Below are 20,531 nucleotides of genomic sequence, written 5' to 3' on the forward strand. Positions count from 1 at the left end.
TGAAATACCAATGTGACCTACAAAAATATGAAGGCAAGCACCATGAGATAGCAATATAAAATGAAAGAATTACATTGTATAGCTGTAGTCTTTGACGACGCTTCTGGGCAACATAAAATAAGCCTTACCTAAACCCTTTTGATAAAGAGTCTGACCGTACAAATATTAATTACTCTAATGGAAAAATCACATCTTCCCTAAGCTGTGTGTACTGCGACTGCTTTTTAAAAATATTCTGGCATTTTTCCCAATAAAAGTCTTAAAATACATAACTTTTAAGTTCATATATAGGGGTTAACACATATAGTGCAAGTCTTGTTGAAACACCGGGAAAGTTTTAAAGACCACTTGAACTGTGGAGCATAGGAAAAAAACAAATCAGTGTAAACTAAGATGTGATATTAAAGCCAGTCACCTAGGGCTGGTAAGACTCTCTTCCTTTATGTAATGAAAATCTAACACATTTAACACATGATTTAGATTTGAAATTCCTCAAAACCTTTCACACCTTGTAATTCTCGGATAACTGTAATGTTAAAAAACATGACACTGCTGACAAAATCATTACTCAGAAAGGTGTGGGGTTTCTTTTAAGACGTTAACTAATGAGACACTTTTCAGCATTACTCAGGTGATGAGCAACAATCTGGATCAAAGTGAATGAGATCTGGAGTGTAAATAGGACTGAACAACAAAAAAAGCCCGGGTGAAAAAGTCTTGTAGAATGAGTAGGACAAACAGACAATGGCACATTCAAGACAAAAAATTTAACACATTTTGCCAGATTATGCAGGATCATTTTAGTATATAAGGTTAGCATGACTTAAGGTATTATTTGTTGTTCCCCTTTCCTAACCTAGCAGAATAGCTGACATATACAAAGGTGCACCATACATCAGCTGACTCAATAGTGCAGTTTGATTTAGTCTATAATAAGGCCTTTGAGTTTTGTGTTGGAATGCTCTTAAATTGGAATGCTGACATTTCATCTCTTCCATTCAGAACTCCAATTTCCTTAAGTATACATTATTGTTCAGAGCCACTCATGCTGGTTCATGAAAGGAAGATTTTCTCACTGCACAGCACAATGCATTTTAACAATAGGTTTTCTTCTAATAAAATGACCTCTTAATCCCATGAAAGAGCATTTTACATATGCCCTTTCTAGGACACACTGTGGTGAAGCACAAAACACTCATGAATCCTAGCAATTTTCATATGGAATGGCCAGTGGGTGTGTGCCAAGTGCATTCTGAAATGATACCATAGGACCCATTCCCCCCTCCTTTTGTGGTATTACCATCTCAAAGAAAGAGATGTTTTAAAATTTCAGCATATCTGGCTGTGATGGTCCAAAGCTCACCTTCCAATGGCTTGGGTAGAAAATGAGCTGCTGGTTTTGTTTTCTTCACTCTGTTTCCTTTCATGACCTGCCCTTCCTTATTAAGCCCCAGGAACCAGGCCCTACCCGACTCTTGTTGTCTGTAGAGCATGGATGAGTAGATTACATAATAATTTTCATAAACCGACTCCTTAAACTTGCACTCCGGCGTAAAAAGTTCCTGTGGGAGAAAGCGTAAAAATTAGAGCATACCCTAAAGGAGCCATGGCTGGTGGTGAGAGTTTTTCCTTATTTTTCCCTCCAATAACGCACTGGGGTTAGTATGGGAGATGGTTGTGCAACTGAGCCCTTTAATTCTAATAGTTGTGGTGTCCATAGTCAATAAATAATGGTTTACAGGCTATGAAAAGTCTTATCTGTTAGGCATACAAGTAACATCCTTCTATCACTAACATTACTTTCCCAGCCATTTACAGAGTAGTACATTTGTACCAGCATGCAGAAACTATAAACGCATTTTCTATAAGAATCACAAACAAGATATAGGAAATCCCTTGGCTGCTGCTTCTCTTTTGCCACAGGACTCCAGGCTTCAATCAAGCCGTTCCAAGAATTTAAGAGGTAGCTGTCTGTGATGCCCTCCCTTCTTCTTTCAGCGATTCCAAGTCACAGACAAGGAGAAGCAAAGACAAAACAAAAGACAGGTTGAAGTGCTGGAGGAAATGACTATTAAACACTTGTGCCATTCAACATACTATTTGTATCATACTAGTCATTTTTCTAGGCTGCTGGAACAACAAAGGAAGATAATCAGGAAAGCCCAATGGAAGTTAGGAGCCAAAATACTGTACCTTTGAGGATCTGGGATGAAATGCCTACATAATACTGCCAATCACTTTCTTGAATATGCATGTCATTTCCTTTATTTAAATAAATAACACAACCCCACACACTGCCTCCCTCCCCAATATCCTGCTTCCCTATAAACCTAAACCACCAGAAAACACTACCATTTGTTTCTGTATTACAAACCAATACATTTAATCTTTGTCACCTGTTGCTCCCCTTCACCGAGGAAGAAAAAAGGATCTGAACCAGGCTTGGCTGAAAAATGCCGCTGAAGAGAACTTTGGGTGAGAGTTTTTTTTCTTTTTCTCCCCCCCCCCTCCTTTTTTTTGTTCTTTTGTTTTTAGGCATGAGGTTAACCTTTTAAGCTTAGGCTTTAGAAAGCATGTTATGATTTTGTTCTACACGTAACCTTTTGTTTCCAGTATTATTACTCACTATTACTTGAATAGCTATTCCTTGATAATAAATGTAGTCTTGTTTTCACTATCAATATATCTCAGTATGTTAGTGTTAAGCAAAGTCCTGGTCTCAAGTTGAATCTTGCACGCTGGTGTATACCCTTCCTTTGTGGATAGTAGCCTGGTACTTCTGTGAGTGGATAAGGGGCTGGACACTGCACTGTACTGGATACCTGTACAGACAGAGAGAGGCCTGTGGGGGGCTGGAAGGCAGTGCTTGTGCCAGATGTTGGTGGTTTCAGGCATGCTAAGGACTAGTAGTATTGAGGTGCCTCACAAATCTGGGCACCCCTAGAGAGTGTCACACATTCCTAACTAGGCTTTCAGGTATTCAGGTGATTGACAACTTTGTAACTAAATAGAAACTGCAAACTGCTTGGATTCCGGAGACCTGCATTCTATTCTCGACACTGACGCTCACTTGCTGTGTGGCCTTAGGCAAATCAGTGCCTTTTTAAAGCTCTTTGAGATCTTCAGAGGAATGCAAATGCAAAGTACAAATTGTTATTAATTTGTAGTATAGTGGCACATAGATGCCCTGGCCCCACGGTGCTAGGCACTGTACGCTCATGCATAACAAAGATACAGGCCCTGCCTTGAAGAGCTTGCCTGCACTCTACATGTAAGTCTATAGCCAACAGACAGTTTAAAGAAATGGTGGGGGTGGGGGAGGAGCACAAAGAAACAATCAGAAGATGCTGGTCAGCATGAAAAGTAGCAGTCATGGAAAAATCACCCGCCCAACCATTGCTGAGTTTTTTGTAGGCACCATGGTAGAAACGAGTTTTAGGAGGGATGTGAAGGAGGGCAATGGGCCAGTAGTGCAGCCCTTCCCAAGCATAGGTCTGGCACAGGAGAAAAGGTTAATGTCTTTATTGAATTTTTTTTTAAATGGGCAATCAAGTCAGACATCTTTTGTGGAATGAAGATGGGTTTCACATCTTGATACCATATGAGAGATTAAAAGGATAATGGGGAATAGACTGAGAAGGCCCTTAACAATGAAGACAAGTAGTTTGTATCTGATGCAGTCGAGTCAGTGGAGAGACACAAAGGAGCGTGTGACATGGTCAAAGTGGTGAGCCAGGAAAAGATCTTTCCACCAGCACATAAATGGACCAGGATAGGTTTTAGCAAGGCCAGAGAAGAGGATGTTGCAATAGTCTTTATTATAAAGGATTGGTCAACCTCCTGAACAACACCACCCTCACTAGCATCACCTACATCTGGTCTGGACAAAGCTTCAGTCTTTTTGCTCTCACCCAAGTTCAGACCTTGGTTATTCAGGGGGAAAGTAAAAACCACCTGGGCTGATATGAAAGAGAAATCTAGAGCTACATGCTAAGGGCATCATTGCTCAAATTGTCTCACTATCTCCCCTAGTGGCATCCTGCACATTAAACCAGAGGTGAGAGAATACACAGGACTCCACAGGAGAAAATGCTTGGTACAGTGAAGTAATGTGGTACATCTGTAGAAGAAAAGGGATGAATCATTCAGTAGCATTCTTATCTATCTTAGTGAGGTTCACTGACACCTCAACTGCTGGAAGGGTCATAGGACTAATTCAATAGTCCATCCCTAATCAGGAAAGCACTTAAGTACTTTGCTGAGCTGGTGCCTAAAAGAATCAGCATGGAGACACAACTTCTGAACAAGAAATCATGAACAAGTGAGAGAGGCAGAACTTCCATTCTGTGTCCAAAGCTGTCAGCCGGACTGTAAGATATTGAGGCAATAGGAAGATTCCCATAGATTCAGAACTGCCTTGGTGCTTCTCAATGACTTAATGACTTCACCCAAAAAGAGAGGGGTAGAGACAAAGCACTAACTGGTGAAACTGCCAACATTCAAAGCTTACGTCTTCAAGCAAGAGCCTAACTACCACTCCCTTGAGAGAAGCTGGCATCCTAGACTCCCATAGGGAATTGACCAGTCATCAGCAATGGACCCAGTACTTCCCTACTGGATTTTATTAGTCAGAGAACATTACAGATAATCCAACGTTTTTTTCTGCTGGTCAGGAGATCCTGGGTTAAACTACATAAGTAATCTGCCACATGGATATTGAAATTGCTTAGGATAACAAGCATTGGTGTCTATTTGGACAAATAATAATAAAACTTATTTCTTATATATTGTTTTTCATCAGTAGATTTCAAAAAGCTTCACAATCATTAACACATTTATCCTCACAACAGCCCTGTGAGGAAGGGAAGCATTATCCTCAGTGTACAGATGGGCGACTAAAGCACAGACTGGTTAAATGACCTGCCCAAAGTCACACACAGGAAGTCCATGGCAGAGCAGGGAATTGAAACCAGGCCTCTGATATCCTAGACCAGTGCCTTAACCACTGGACAATCCTCCCCTTTCCTGGGACAAAAGCCCAGGAAACTAAGACAGGAAATGCCAGGTCTAGAAGGGGTGTCAGGATACATTTAAACCACTGTCTTTTGTTAATTTTTACTCTTTTAAAAAGACCTGATGACATAAATACTTAAAGTACATAAAAGCTGCGACACTGGGTTAGCCCATAGTCCATGTTGCCCAGTCTCCAACAGTGGCCCATACCAGAGCTTCAGGAGAAGTGTACATAACAAGGCAATTATGGACTCATCCACCCGTCTTCCACTCCCAGCTTCTGGTAGTCAGAGATGTAGCATTGCCCCAAGCATGGGGTTGCATTTCTGATCATCCTTGCTAATAGCCATTGATGGACCTGTCCGCCATTAACTTCTCCAGTTCCTTTTTGACCCAGTTGTACATTGGTCAAGGCAATGAGTTCCACTGGTTAGTTCTGTGTTGTGTGGAAAAAGTACGTCTTCTTGTTTGTATTAAACCTGCTGCCTATTAATTTCATTGGGTGACCCTTGGGGTTTTTTATATTGTATCCCCTTTTTCCACACCATTCATGATTTTATAGAGCTCTGTGATAGCCCTCGCTTAGTCACCTCTTTTCTAAAATGCACAGTCCTAATATTTTAGTCTCTCCTCATATAGAAGCCCTTCCACACTCTTGGTAATCTTGGTTGCCCTTCTCTGAACCTTTCCCAGTGTCGCTATATCCTTTCTGACATTGGGAGAACAGAAGTGCATGTAGTATTCAAGGTGTGGGCACACCACGGATTTACATAGGGGCATTATGAAATTTTCTGTCTTATTTTCTATCCCTTTCCTAATAGTTCCTAACGTACTGTTAGCCTTTTTGACTGTTGCTACGCACTGACTGGATGTTTTCAGAGAACTATCCACAGTGACTCCAAGATCTCTTTCTTCAGCGGGAACAGCTAATTTGGAACCCATTATTGTATATGTATAGTTGGGATTATTTTTTCCAAGCCTTTTGCAAAGTGAGCTGCTTCCTGGTAACATGCAGGGCGAGCAGTAAAGTTTCCCACAGTGCTAGGGCTAGAGTGGGACTCTGGGATGTGGTTACTTTGACTCGGATCTCTGCACTGCAGTGTGGATGCCAGAGCCCTAGGTTTGAGCAAGAGTCAGAAAATTTTTAACATAGGGTTAGAATGCAGTGTAGAGGTTCAAGCCTAGGATTCCCTAACATGGGTCAGCTGACTCAAGTCCCAATAACCCTGGGCTTACATTGCAGTGCAGACATACCATAAGACAACAATAACAGGACTTATATGCATTATAGGCAATGTTTGCTTGTGCTACAGGGAAGAGATTTTTCACAGAAAACAGTAAGCAATCTGGACTGTCTCACTCAGCCACTTCTACTCAGGCAACCATGCTTCATCAGCTTGTAGATAACACCATGTTCTATGCTTGCAAAGGTCAGTACCAAGGAAAAATAGGTCAGCACTAAGTTCACAGGCCAAAAGGAAAGACAAAGGAAATATCTTCAGGAAAAAGCCACTAAGAGGAGGAGAAGGAAATCTCAATTAGGGTACATCTACCCTGCAAACCCAAAACAAAAAAAGACGCAGCAGGGAGTCCGAGTCCTGGTGTCAGACTCATAGACTTTAAGGCGAAATGGCTCACACTACAGGGCTAAAAATATCAGCGCAGACATTCAGGCCTGGGCTGGAGCCCAGGCGCCGAGATCACCCTACTCGCCAGATGTCAGAGTCCTGGTGGGAATGTCTACCCTACTAGTTTTTGCTCCGTAGCGTGAGCCTGGCAAGCCGAAGTCCATTGACACAGGCTCTGAGACTTGCTCCTGCAGGTTTTGTTTTTCTGTAGACTTACCATTACCCATCCGTTTAACAGTTCTAACTACAGTTAAGCCAAGTTGTACAAATTTAAATTAAACTCAGGGTTAGCCCTTCCAAGCGACAGCAGAATCTGTTACACAATCTTCTACAGCCATTTGCAGCCATTATTGTATACCTACTCTTCTGACAATGCCTTAAATAACATTAATTGCTGTGAAATGGGGCAAAGCATTACAAAAATGACTATACGAATTGTCAAACATTAAAGGGAGCCATTTCCCAGCTGTTCTGACTCTGCACCGTTAATGGGATTTCGGCGCGTGCTCATCTGTGTCACATTACAATTTCTGTGGGCTGAGGAAAATTGCACCTACATTTTGCAACTGAATTACCTTTACATTAATATTATTAGCCACTGCTGGGTGACATGACATAGTGTAGTGGATTACATGAAGGTATGCATATGGAGCCAAAGCAATGCAGGGACTATGGCACTGGGGGGTGAGGGGGAGTTGAAAAATATGACCAAGCTGGGGCAACCCCCAACCCCCAGCACACTCCTAGAGTGACTATATTCCCCAAAGGGAAAATGGGACAATGCGTGGAGCTGGTCCGAGCCGCTTGCCCAAGCCCTCCATCCTCCCCCGTGCGTGGGGCTGGCCCATTCCCTGCCCCCCTTTTCCACCCCTTGCACATAGGGCTGGCCCATGCCCTGCCTCCCTTCCAACCTGTAGGAGGAGAAGCAGCAGCCAAAGCAGGGACTTTTGCACATTCAGAGGATGCTCTACAGTTCTGACTGGACTTTCTCTTCCTTTTGCTGATTGGCTGTTTGCTCCAGCCAGGCCTGCTGATGGGGGGGAGGTGCAAAGGGGGTAACTACCCAGGGGCCCAGGTGATTTAAAAGGGCCTGGGAGCCCCCAGCCACCACAGTAGCGGTGGCAGGGAGCCCCAGGCCCTTTTAAATCTCCCAGGTGGGCCACAGGGCCCCTAGGCGCGTGAGACTGCTCCGGGGCCCACGCTTTGGGGGCTCCCGCGGGCCAGCATGATTGGCCAGCGCAGGCGGTGCTGGAAGTGATAGATTCGTCACTTCTGCCTCGGGCTCCGCCCCTTCAGGGACGGCCCTGGCCTGGAATTTCCTTTGGCGGGCCTGGCTCCAGCCCTCCCTCTTCCCCAAATTCCTCCACCTCAGCTTCAGTCTCCATCTTTCCCTACCCCACCTTCCTTCATGCTTAGCTGATTCCCTTCTAAGCAATACAATCCCTCCCTACACACACACACACTTTAAAAATATGGAACTAAGACTATGTCTATGCTACAAATTACTTCGAATTTGGAATAATCCACACCCCAGAGCGACGTAAATTACACTGACCTGCGCGCCGGTGTGAACAGCACTATGCCAGCGGGCAGCTTCTGCCGACCTAGCTACCTCCTCTTGCAGAGGTTGGAGTTATTAAGCTGACTGGAGGGCTCTCTCCAGTCGGCTTCGAGCACACCTGCGTCTGTGTGGCTGCAGCGTAGACATAGCCTGCCATGCCATTTGCTGCCATCACATTGCTCACTCTGTTTGTGTTATATCCCTTTCTCCATTGTGTGTCTGTCTTGTCTGTTTAGACTGTAAACTCTTTGGCAGCAGAAATCATCTATTTCTCTGTGTTTCTCCAGTGCCTGGCACGGTGGGGCCCCCATTCCTGGTTGGCCTGCAGACACAACCGCAATAAACATGATTAGCCTGCAAATAAATATTATTAGTTGCAGTAAGGAGTTTTGCTAATCTAGCAAGCCTTAACCATAAAGAGTAGCCCAACTTCAGGGGCATTTTGCAAGGTGGTATAAATTAGACACTCATAGCCCTACTTATACCCGCTAAGTGATGTGTGAATTTACGTAAGAGTCTAAGTTCATATAATTTACAAGGTGAGGGGCTAAAAGAAGGTGTAAGAATGTGCAAGTTCAAGTAAGGAGTGGCCTACTTTATCTTACATATTCTTACCTTTGTTAGTTGCTTTTCTTGCTACATCCCTCCTTCTGGTCCCTCAGTGCATAAATTACGCTAGTTTAAGAGTTAACACTCACTCAGTAGATATGAATCAAGATGTGTCTAAGTCACTGGCAAAAGAATCCTTCTGCCAATATAGCTTATGTCATTCGGGATCTGCTGGCAAAATAACTCCTTCTGTTGGTATAAGCTTCATCTCTACTAGAGGTTTGCTATCATACCTATACTGGCATAGCTATGCTGGCAAAGGATCTCTAGTGCAAGCCCAAAGATTGGTGTAATGTACCTATTTGGTTGGCTGGGAAAAGGTATACATTATATCAGTGTAGGATCCCTTGTGATTCATCTTAGTTTGACTACCTAATCAGACAAGCTGCTGATGGCCAATAGTCTTCAGTGGCGGGGGCCTTCACTCGCTCCGGGTCCTCGGCGGCATTTCGGCAGCGGGGGCCTTCAGTGCTGCCGAGGAACCGGAGCGCCCGGTGAGTACAAGGGGGTGGCACCTTTTTTTTATGTCCACTGTCCCTGTTCACTCCACCTAGCTATGCCACTGCCAGCAGTTAGTTACACATTTCAGAAGAAATCCAGGCATCCCTTGTGTCTGTTATTGTCTCTCTCTGCCTAACCTTTGGCTGCTGACCGTGAAGAGCTCTTATGGGTATTGGACACATCTCCCCCACTTCCTGTGACACACTGTCCATTTTCAGCTCCAGGGCATTCTTTGGGCTGGGGGCCAAGTCCCTACATTGTCCACCGTGCTTGGGGCCAGCTGAGCTCAGAAAAGCAAGCAATGCACCCTTTCCCCATGAGGCAGCTATATGCTGGATGACTGCTCCCTCCTCCTGAACTGGAGAAAACGTATACCCTTGAGAAGACCAGCTTCTACCCTTTAAAACCTTTAGTACCATGTGAGGTGACTCTTCCTTTGCCTGCTTCCTCACATGAGCACAGACCCCTGTCAGGTGACTTCATTGTCAAGATGTCCCCACTAAACCAGTTCTTCTGGGCAGGGACCAGTTCTGTCTAGAGTGACTAGATGTCCAACAACTGGGTACTTAAGAATCAATTGCCCTATATTGTTATTCTTTTGCCACCAGCTTTGGAATTCTCAATCCAGTATGGAGGTAAAAAGAGCATAGAGAAGGCAGAAGGTTACACATTCAAAATGGAGTTTTCAGCCTGACACAGACACATAGGGTTCATGATCTCACATAGAAATCAATAAATTGTACAGACATATTCCCCATTCATCAAAGATACTCATTAACTGTCCTAGATAGCAGCATATTGATCTTGGAGCAGTTTGATTCTATTTGCTAGCAACCTAAACCGAATGATAAGAGATGCACAATCAGACTTTAATTTTTTAAATTTACATCTGAGAAATGGTGGCTATATAAGAAAAGATGGTGGTTTCTGGGTTTTTTTTTTTTAATCTATAACACTTTAATACCAGGAGTCTAAATAAATCCTATTGCTTTTCAGCACAATTCAATATACAATACTGCATGCAAATACATTTTTGCAAACAGGCTTAGCTGTGGTGAGTGCATTTCACAGAAATCAATGAAGTTTTGTAGGAGATTAGTTCTAGTGTTGCCTGGCAATGAATTTACATCACCTATATTCCTGAGAAATTGACGAGAAAACAAGTTTAATGTATGTCAACCTGACATAAAACAAAACATTAACTGTGGACTTGAGTGGTTGATTTCAAAGATTAATTGAGCCAGAAAATATATCACTATGGAACTGTATGTGTAAAATTCTTGTAGGTATAGAATGAGGGTTAAAGAGAAACCACCGTTTCTAGTTCTGCACAGAGGGGTAAATCCAGACCCCTCTTCTTCAGTGGCAGAGGAAATACAAGCACAAATAGATATGTACTCCATATTCACATGTAGTCAAGGAAAGCTGTGCAAACACTTGGCTGCAAGGAGACAGTTTTTGCCTATGAAAAATTGCCTGATGTTATATAAAATATAAAAATGACGTGAAAATGGCAAATGTTTGGATTGCAAAATCCATTGAAAATACAAATCTTAACCAGATTAGCCAAAGTTGAGAACCATTTTGCACTGCCATGATAAATATATGCACCAAGCACGCTGCCCACAGACAAAGAAATGGAAGGAAGACTGGACGGTTCAGGAGGCAGGTAATAAGATTTAAAGTTTTTCACTCCTAGAACATTGGTATATATTTAACTCAAGTCAGTGACTGAAAGTTGGCACCTTCTGATATCTGCTTATGATCTGTGAAATTACTTTGATGGTCTCAGTCGCCTTTCCAAAGAACAGATACATCACAAAAGCCAGCCCCATAGTTGGGACTAAGTGACAATTCTTTTTTGCAGTGTCAGCCTAGAGACAAAGGACTGAATGGGTATTGAGTATGAAACACTGTGGAAAGCTTCTATTGCCTCTACCTGTAGAGTACTGGTTCTGTGAATAGCAGAATTCACTCCAAACTGGTCAAGACTGCATCTTTCACAAGGAGCAAATTCATGCATAACATTGTTTGCTTGTTTTAAATGACACTGTAATAATGTATAAGAAACTGCTCATGTATGACTGTAACATGTATCTACAGATTAATACATGAATCTTTCCTTCACAAAAGATAAATCAGACACCCTTGAGGTGTGCAGGGCTTTTCCCATAAATGATACTAACCATCTTTTACAAGAGGTATTAAAACCAATTGAATTAGTTTATCAATTTTCTTTATTTAAATAATTCATTACAAATAACTGTTTTTAAACAAAGCCTCAGTGAAAGGAAAATATTTCCCCAAAACAGTCAACAGAATAGGAGAGGGCACAGTCCTTGGTTATGCCTGATCAAAAATTTTCTTCCCAGAGATTTCAAGTTGTGTTTTTGCAGAAGTGATTGAACCCCCGTGGACATGAGGGGTTGTACAGGTCATACAGACCCAGATCATAGTTTTGTCAGGCCACTTATGCCCAGAACATTAGATACACCTGGGCTCCAGTCAGCAGACCTGACAGGGAGACAAATATGGCTTTTCATTGGGGCTCCCAGCCTTATTGGTGCTCAAATTTATGTCGATTTGTAATTACCCCAAACGGGATCGTGAGAGTTTAGCATACTCCAGCCATGCCCTCTCCCACACCGACACATCCCCTACACTAGAGGGTGAACATGTAAAACTGGCTATTCCCATTATATATGTAATTTATACCTGTTATAAGGTCCCTTTATACTACCAGAGAAGAACTCATACTACCATGAGTGTGCTTTGCAGCCATTGATTAATATGTTTCTAATAAAATACATTTAAAGAGCAATTATCAAACTTGTATGTACATCTGACTTAAGGATGCCAAGTGTGAAATCTGGACCATCAAATCTTTAAACAGACAGAAAGATTCCTCCAAAAATAAACAGGAATAATAAAGCTATAGTAGTGCACATATACAAGATGAATAAAACAACAGATTCATGCCATAAAGTTAAACTGACATGTAAACTTTCAGATTCAGTATTTTGCAAAGTATCAAGAGGACAGAGCAGATCATGATATTTGGGAGCTTTCACAGAGCTCTGGTAGACTGTCAATAACAAACTGTCATTCTAGGGGAATGTATGTAATAATCAACATGCTCAGAGATGGAGGAGAATCACAGGTTTTACATTTGCATGATGTTTTGTCAGCGTTCAGAAAATAAATTTTGCTCTTTGGGAAATCGATCAATAAATCAGTCAAAACTCTGTTCTGGGAGAATGTAGCAATTAAAATGATTCCACCAACAAGGATCAAAATCAGAGGCATCAGAGTGATGTTTTTGCTTCAGCCAGTCACAAATCTCAGGGAACAGATTTTTAGTCTCTTAGATATTGTGTGTGATTCACATCAACAGGGAAACTGATACTCAAAAAAAATCTTATTAACATTTTATATAGTGCTTTATGTCTTCAAAGCTCTGTACACAGATTAATTAATGACTCTCCCTGAAACCTCTCTGAAGAAATAAATTTTATCTCAAATTTAGAGATGGAAAGACCTGGGACAAAGAGGTTAAGGCCAACATTTTCAAAAGTGGCCCCTATCTTTTTTGTCACAATTTTATGAGATGACTGGGACCATATTGTTATGCTGAGGGTTACTGGTGACTTCATCAGACGAATGGAGTGAAAAATACAGTAAGCAGGTATAATATACAGCACATGAAAAGATGGGAGTTGCCTTACCAAGTGGGGAGTCAGTGCTAACGAGGCCAATTCAATCAGAGTGGATGTGGCCCATTCCCAACAGTTGACAAGAAGGTGTGAGTATGAACAGAGGGAAAATTACTTTTTGTAGTGACCCAGCTACTCACAGTCTTTATTCAGGCCCAATTCGATGGTATCAAGTTTGCAAATTAATTCCAGTTCTGCAGTTTCTCATTGAAGTCCGTTTTGGAAGTTTTTTTTGTTGAAGAATGGCCACTTTTAAGTCTGTTATTGAGTGTCCAGGGAGACTGAAGTGCTCGCCTACTGGTTTTTTAATGTTACAATTCCTGATGTCTGATTTATGTCCATTTATTCTTTTGCATAGAGAGGTCCGGTTTGGCCAACGTACATGGCTGGGGGCATTGCTGGCACATGATGGGATATATCACATTGGTGGATGTGCAGGTGAACGAGCCTCTGATGGTGTGGCTGATGTGGTTAGGTCCTATGATGGTGTCCCTTGAATAGCTATCGGACAGAGTTGGCAACAGGGTTTGTTGCAGGGATTGGTTCCTGAATTAGTGTTTTTGTTGTGCGGTAAGCATTTGCTTCAGGTTTGGGAGCTGTCTGTAAGGGAGAACTGGCCTGTCTCCCAAGGTCTGTGAGAGTGAGGGATCGTCCTCCAAGATAGGTTGTAGATCTTTGATGATGCGCTGGAGAGGTTTTAGTTGGGGGCCGAAGGTGATGGCTAGTGGCATTCTGTTACCTTCTTTGTTGAGCCTGTCCTGTAGTAGGTGATTTCTGAGTATGCTTCTGGCTCTGATTGCTGGGTGGGTGAAAAGAGCAGAGAGTCTGCAGGCACAGTAACGGATTCAGGAGTGGAAAGGGGAAGACAGAATGGTGGTCAGGGAAGAGGCTGAAGAAGCAGGAAGAAACAAGAGCAGAGAGGTAGATGGGGTGGAGCAACAGTTGCAGGACAAAGTTTCAGTGTGATGCACAGAGCCAAGAGAATTTAACGGCAAGGCAGTGAAAGGATACAAAAGGGAAAGGTAATGTGGTACCAGCAATGGGAAAGAAAGGCAATGGTCCAGATCATGTCCTGTGTGGAAATACCTGTGTAGAGGCCAGCAAACACTTGGATTCTCATTGCAGTTTCTTGTGAGTTTTTCTATCAGGGTGGGGTTTTCCCCCTTGAAGGGAACAGTGTGCTTGTGCCACAAATCCTGCAATCTCAGGGCTATACATGAGGAGGCCCTGCTCCTCTTCATCAGCTTTGATCGCTCCGTGGCTCTGCCCCATCTCCTGGGCAACATGGGTTTCTCTAGCTGCCGATTGGTCCTGCCCTTCCTTCCCCTTTAATATGATTCCCTGATGCAGAAGGGGACTCCACAGGGAAGTTAATACAGCCTCTGATTCCACTGGGTGGAAGAGATGTGGGGACAATGCAAGTCTTCTCATTTCCCAACTCTCCTCCCACCTTGCAGAACTCTGGGCCAAAGGACAATCCTGGGAAAAAAAGTAGTCTGTATGCTTAGCCAATGGTTAAGCTAGCACGGGAGTTTTGCAACTTGTGACTTCATCTTTCAGAGAGAATTCTGTATAAATTACTTTCCCTAATCTTTAAAGTGCATAGCACATTTATTATGATGATATTCAGTGAAACAGCATTCACTCCTACCCTTCATCTGATCAACTCATACTATGACAGCTATTTTAGAATTAGAAATAAGTTTTAAAAAGCATCCATGCTTACTGAGAGGCCGGGGGGTGAGTGGGGGGGAGACCCAGAAACTTATTTGATTTTTCCACCAATCACCGCCTCCTGGTATTGTAAGGATGAATATAGCACCAAGAATCCACTAGTAGGTATTTCATTTTCTGCTCTTATCAACAATAACAAAGAAGTGCAATATTTTAGAAAAAAATATCCTTCCTCTACCCACATAGTGTCTATCTCTTGCCTGACACTTAAAAGGCTCATGACTTTTACAACACCCACAGTCTGCATACCTCTTACTGAAGAGTTCTCTACTGTCTCCGTTTATATCTCTGAGAAACATAAGCTTGACTCAAATTTAATTTACACAGCATTACAAAAAAGGACAGAGATATAATTCTGAACTATTATTCCACTTAGAATATCAAAATAAAGACAAAAAACACTTAGGTTCCTAAATCCCTTACAGAGGGATTATAATTAACATTCTAATTACTCTGTCCTATATTTCAGTTTTACCAGAATTTTAAGGAAATGGATTAGACTGCAAATGTTGCATTGCAGACCTTAATTAGACTGCAAATGTTGCATTGATATGGACCAGTGCAATTCAGGTGAATAATTACTCAGGTATGTGGTTAAAATCTCACCATAAACCTATCAGTGAATACACAGTATGTTCCTCTTGGTATTCAAATCAGCGCAGTTACAAGGCACTAATTACCCAAAAGTGATTGCCTGGGTTTGGATCAAGTACTGCTTCATCAACTTTCAGCATCCTTTAGGGGGAATCGATAACACCAAAAGAGGGGGTAGAAAAGGGAAGCACTAAGGAGGAAACAGGTTTCTTAATTTTATCTGATGGAAGAAAGAGGATTAAAAAAAACAAGCAATGCCGCTACTTACACTTATTGGAAATATACATCCCTCCCAATTCATGTATATTTGTATCCATAAGAACATATGTCCATTGCATAGACTTCTGAGTGTCTGTGCCACAGATCAGTTAAAATAAATCAATTTAAAATCAATTACAAACTCCAACAACTGACCAAACATGCCCCCGAAAAGAACAAAGCTGCCATAATGCCACCACACTATAATAAGGACAACAACCCAACTGCCTAACTTAATTCTTCTCAGCCAGGCACTCCTTCACATCAGGGCTACCTCAGCCAAGAGTCTAAGTAAACAGATGGGCTTCAACCAAGCCCCGAAGAGCCACAAAGTCACTGGTGAAAAAACAAGGGAAGTAAGAGTCACAGACCTTCTACTAAGGGTCCATCTATAGTAGCGACTATACATGGTTACATGTGCGTTGTTGTCCCATAAACTGCCAATTGTTTGTACCTGAAAACCTGAAGCATGTTCCTAAAAGACGGAATAGTGCACAAAAGCTAGCATGCATGAGGGTGTGGATATGGACTCACCCCTGCTGTGGCATGGCCCCGTATCCATTCTACAATGCAGTGTGGACAGGGCTCAGGGCATATATCAGGGGAGGGATCTTAACAGTCCTCCAGAACCATTCCCAAAACGCATTAATCACTTTGCTGCCTGATCCTTACCCAAAGATATAAAGGTCCCTGACCCACACATTGCCAGCGATATTAGCCACTTCTGCTGAGCACTGCAGAACAGTTCTGTGCCAAAATCTGTTGTTCAGTACAGTACATGGTCCAAGAGCAGCCGTCTGGTCTCTGGAGCACTCACAGGTGCTGATCAGTGTGTGGTCAGAGTACACTGTCCTCCATGACTTTGCCCATGTCAGCGGGAACATTTGCCCAAAGAGCAGGAGCAGAACCACATCATCATCACACACTTGTTTCATGTCTCCACTACAATTGGGCAGAAGGGAGAAATGACCGGAAGCTGCATTGCCAAATGTGTGAAGGCGATGTGCAGTACCAGCATCACACAGCAAGGTGATTCCCAGAGTGTCTCCTGTGATGCACAGGCCTGTGGAATACTGCCCCTGAAATGGTAGTGCTAGGTCATGTACTGAGAGAAGGTAGTGTGGATGCGGGTATAAGCCTGTGTACAGCATATCCCCATACCTACTTCAACATATCTGGGCACTTGGCATGGGTACGGGATACATGTGCTAGCAATACATAGGCAAGTACCCAGGGAAGCATGCAAGGGTAGATGTAGCCTAAGAGTGCCTGCCTATTCAAATCCGTGAATATTCAAATCTATGGACATCTTCACTTCTGTGCAAACCTCCTGCTGATGTCAGTGGGAGATTCACAGTGCATTGTGGGGAGTCTGTAGTCCTGAATTTATACCACAGCCCATGGATCATAGTTAAACATGGACTTTTGTCCTCTTCTCCACACAATTTTGACAGCCCTGGCCTAAAAAGAGGAAGAGGTGACTATATATACTGATATCTAGGGCCTGATCCACAAAAGCACTTAGGCACTTAAACCCTAGATTTAGATGCCTAATTCCCAGGTTTAGGTTTTTACCAGAGTTGCCCATTACTTTGGGGTATGCTCATTTATTAGGGTTATTCTTCTGCGGGGGTAGTTCTGTAATTCTATCAATGTACTGCTTGTGTTTTCATACGGAGCTCTACTTCTCCCTTCTGCAAGTTCCCTCCCAATGGATCTATCCTGCAGGACCTAGGTTCCCCAGGGCTGGGTTCCTTCAGCCCCAGAATCAGATGAACACACACACATATTAACAGAGCGGGTCAATCAGGACTCCCAAGCTGACCCCTTATACATCCCTGGACTTAGCTGGCTGGTTCGAGCAGCACTTCCAAGCTGCCACCCTCCTATGCCACAGGTTCAGTATGTCCCTATGCCCACTTTCACGTTACAATTGTTCTGGTAGTAACCCATTTGATGAGTAAACCCCACAGGATTTTTGGGCACTACAGGGATCTTTAGCTTAGGTAAGAGGAGTGTTGCTGCAGAGTAAATGGGGAAGCGAAAAACACTAGGGGCAGGGGGAGCAACCAGCTTAACCATAAAAGTTATTTATTGTCAGGTAATAACCATACAAGAAGAGCCAAACAAACAAAACAGTTACAGTATTAAATCTAGCTTAAATTTTATTACAAAAGTCAGGTTTAGAAAACTATAACTGATCACACAAGTCAGGGTTAGAAAACTATACCTACAGTAGAGAAAAAAAATCAGAGAGAGAGAAGTGGGTTCTCACCACTCCATGAACCTTAAACTGGTCAGGGTTCCCAGGTGATGGTAGCTGAGGGTTTGGAGTGCTGGAGACAGGCAGAGCCCTGAGCACAATCAGTCAGGAGAAGAAGACCCAATGGAACTGATGCAGATTTTGGATCCAGGCATCAGAACACTTACTTGAGCATGGGTAGGGTTTTTGTAGAGAAACAACAATGGTTCAAGGGAGAACACTAGATTTGTTTATGGGTAAACTGATGGCTCAAGGGAGTATACCAAAGTTGCTTTGTTCCGGCTAGACAATAGGAACTGATCATTTCTGATTATGGGTGGTGTTCCTTCGAGGGAGTTCACAGTGCAATTATGGAGCTTCAGTATTTTGTATACCAATAAAGGATTTATTACTAGAAGTGGTCTGATAACTACTGAGCTGGGTGTGTGCAGGCATGGGTTCATTAACCTCTGGAGCATAGATCTCCCATCATGCAGTGCTCCCCTGCTTTTCTGATCCCAGAGTTCACTGCGGCTCTTGCCTTGGAATCTCTGTTCTCCATTCTGTATGCTAATGGGGATGCCCCCCTGTCCCATTTCCAATGCAAATGAGGTTAGAGGAGTTACCTTAATCCTGTCACCCTTGTCCGGAGGGGTTTAGGTGTGTCTTCCGCTGCCTTTTCATTGCTTTTTGTAAGTCTTTCTTCTGATCAGTTTTGGTTCAAGCAGAGGCTGGTGCGGTGGGTCCTTTGTGAGTCAGACAGGCTGGATACTGCACCCTGGTTCCCCAAGAACACAGCTGACAGGTAACAAGGTGCCACTGTGATCCACACAACTCCCATTGGAACCCTGCAGGTACTTAAACTCACTCAGTGCCTAAGTTTTCAGAGTAAAAGTTCCTGCCTCTGGACATGCACATTGCTGCCTCACACTAGGGATCCAGACGCCAATCTCCCACCTAAGCCCTAGAGTGATTCGCAAACTGGTGGAAGAGAGGCATTTCTCTGCCGAAATTGCATGTAGAGCCCAATCAGGTTGGTGTGCTCAGACGCCACCTTTGGGAGTGGGCCCCATTCAAAATCTGGCTGCTGCTGCCCACCTTATAACTTGTAGCCCTGTGGCTAGAGCATTCACCTGGGATATGGCAGAGCCAGGTTCAATTCCCCTTCTGCACGGGACAGGAGGAGAGGTAGGATTTGAACAGGGGTCTCCCATCTCTCAGAAGCATGCTCCGCCCACTGAGCTGTGGGATATTCTGATGGGGAGCTCCCTCAGTCGCTCCTGTTGATGCTGTTCCACTGTAGATAAATAATTAGAGAGTGATTGGAGGAGGGGACTGGACCCTGGTTCTGCACCTCCCAAGTGGGTGCCCTAACCACTGGATTATGTATATACTCAGGCAGCTAGCTTGTCTCATCGTTCGTGCCCCCATGGCCACATTGCTATTTTTAGCACACTAGCTCAATCAGAGCTAACACAGGTATATCTATCAGAGCTGAAAATTGCACTTCCAACTCCAGTGTAGACAAACCCTAAGATGTTGAGATTGGAATCAACAGAACTGTAGACTACCTCAACTCTGCCATGCATGCTTAGGTTGCATAACTTCTCTCTGCCTCAATTTCCCCATTTGTAAAATGCGGATCACCTCATAAACAGCACTGCAGTCCTTTGATGAAATTGCTAAAAATGGATAACTGCTCATATACATGTAGTCTTATTTCTTCAATAAATCTAAAATGTTAAATGAGAGCACAATGTTCAGTTGTAGTTAAATCCTTAGTTTAAACTTATTGTAGTACATTCTGACTTCCACATTGCCCTCCTTCAGATCCTCTCTTACAACTCGCTTATGCCTTGATGCCTACAAAAGTCTTGTTAGTGGTTAGTTAGTTGGTGTGCTGTGACCACTGCTTATCAGGGTCATCAGAATTGTCTCACTGTTACCAGGACCTGTCCATTTGTTGTGTCCATCTGTCATCTCTTGTCTTATACTTAGATCAATAGATTTTAGGGCCAGAACAGACCATAATAATAATCTATTCTGACCTCCTCCGTAACACAGACAATAGAGTTTCACCCAGTAATTCCTGCATCAAACCCACAACTTCTGGTTGAGCTAGACTAGAGCATATCTTTTAGTAAGACAGCCAGCATTGATTTAAAAACTTGAAATCAGAATCCACCACAAATGGTTAATTGCCCTTGCCATTCAAAATGTGTACCTTATTTCTAGGATTAATTTAACCAGCTTCCCCTGCCAGACATTGCTGGGGGTGAACAGAGGACAAAGAAACAGGGAAACAATATTCTATTTTACTTTTTAGTTCTAATAATTGTTTTTGTATGTGGTGCTAAAAGCTGAGCAAGTATAATGAAAGAATTATATGCTAGTATTTAGAATAAAGTCTTCTATATTATAATAGTATTAATATTTTCTTACCTGCTTAGAACCTCTACCATGAGTCTATTCTCAGTTCCTATGAGCAGGATGGCAAATTGATGGTGTATATTTCAAAGCTGACTAAAAGCACACTTGCATAATTTACAATCATGAATGTTTTATTTGTCTAAATAGAATATTTATTACTTTCATTTACAAAAGTACTTAATGAAACATAAAATGTTGTGAACAATTTATTTTATTAAAATGAAAGTCTAGAACATTCAATTACTGTT

At 42.7% G+C, this 20,531-nt stretch overlaps 1 protein-coding gene across 2 annotated transcripts in view; it reads right to left on the reverse strand.

Moving 5' to 3' along the window:
- The window catches only part of FGF14 (fibroblast growth factor 14), a 612,800-nt gene that overhangs the window by 5,131 nt on the left and 587,138 nt on the right, over window positions 1–20,531 (reverse strand). For both annotated transcript variants that reach the window (XM_084612114.1, XM_084612115.1), the window contains exon 4: window positions 1,364–1,562. In XM_084612114.1, coding sequence (XP_084468240.1) covers window positions 1,364–1,562 — 199 coding nt within the window. The remainder of the gene's footprint in view (window positions 1–1,363; window positions 1,563–20,531) is intronic.

The sequence above is a fragment of the Lepidochelys olivacea genome (assembly GCF_965140295.1).
Source record: "Lepidochelys olivacea isolate rLepOli2 genome assembly, chromosome: 1".
Classification (NCBI taxonomy): domain Eukaryota; kingdom Metazoa; phylum Chordata; order Testudines; family Cheloniidae; genus Lepidochelys; species Lepidochelys olivacea.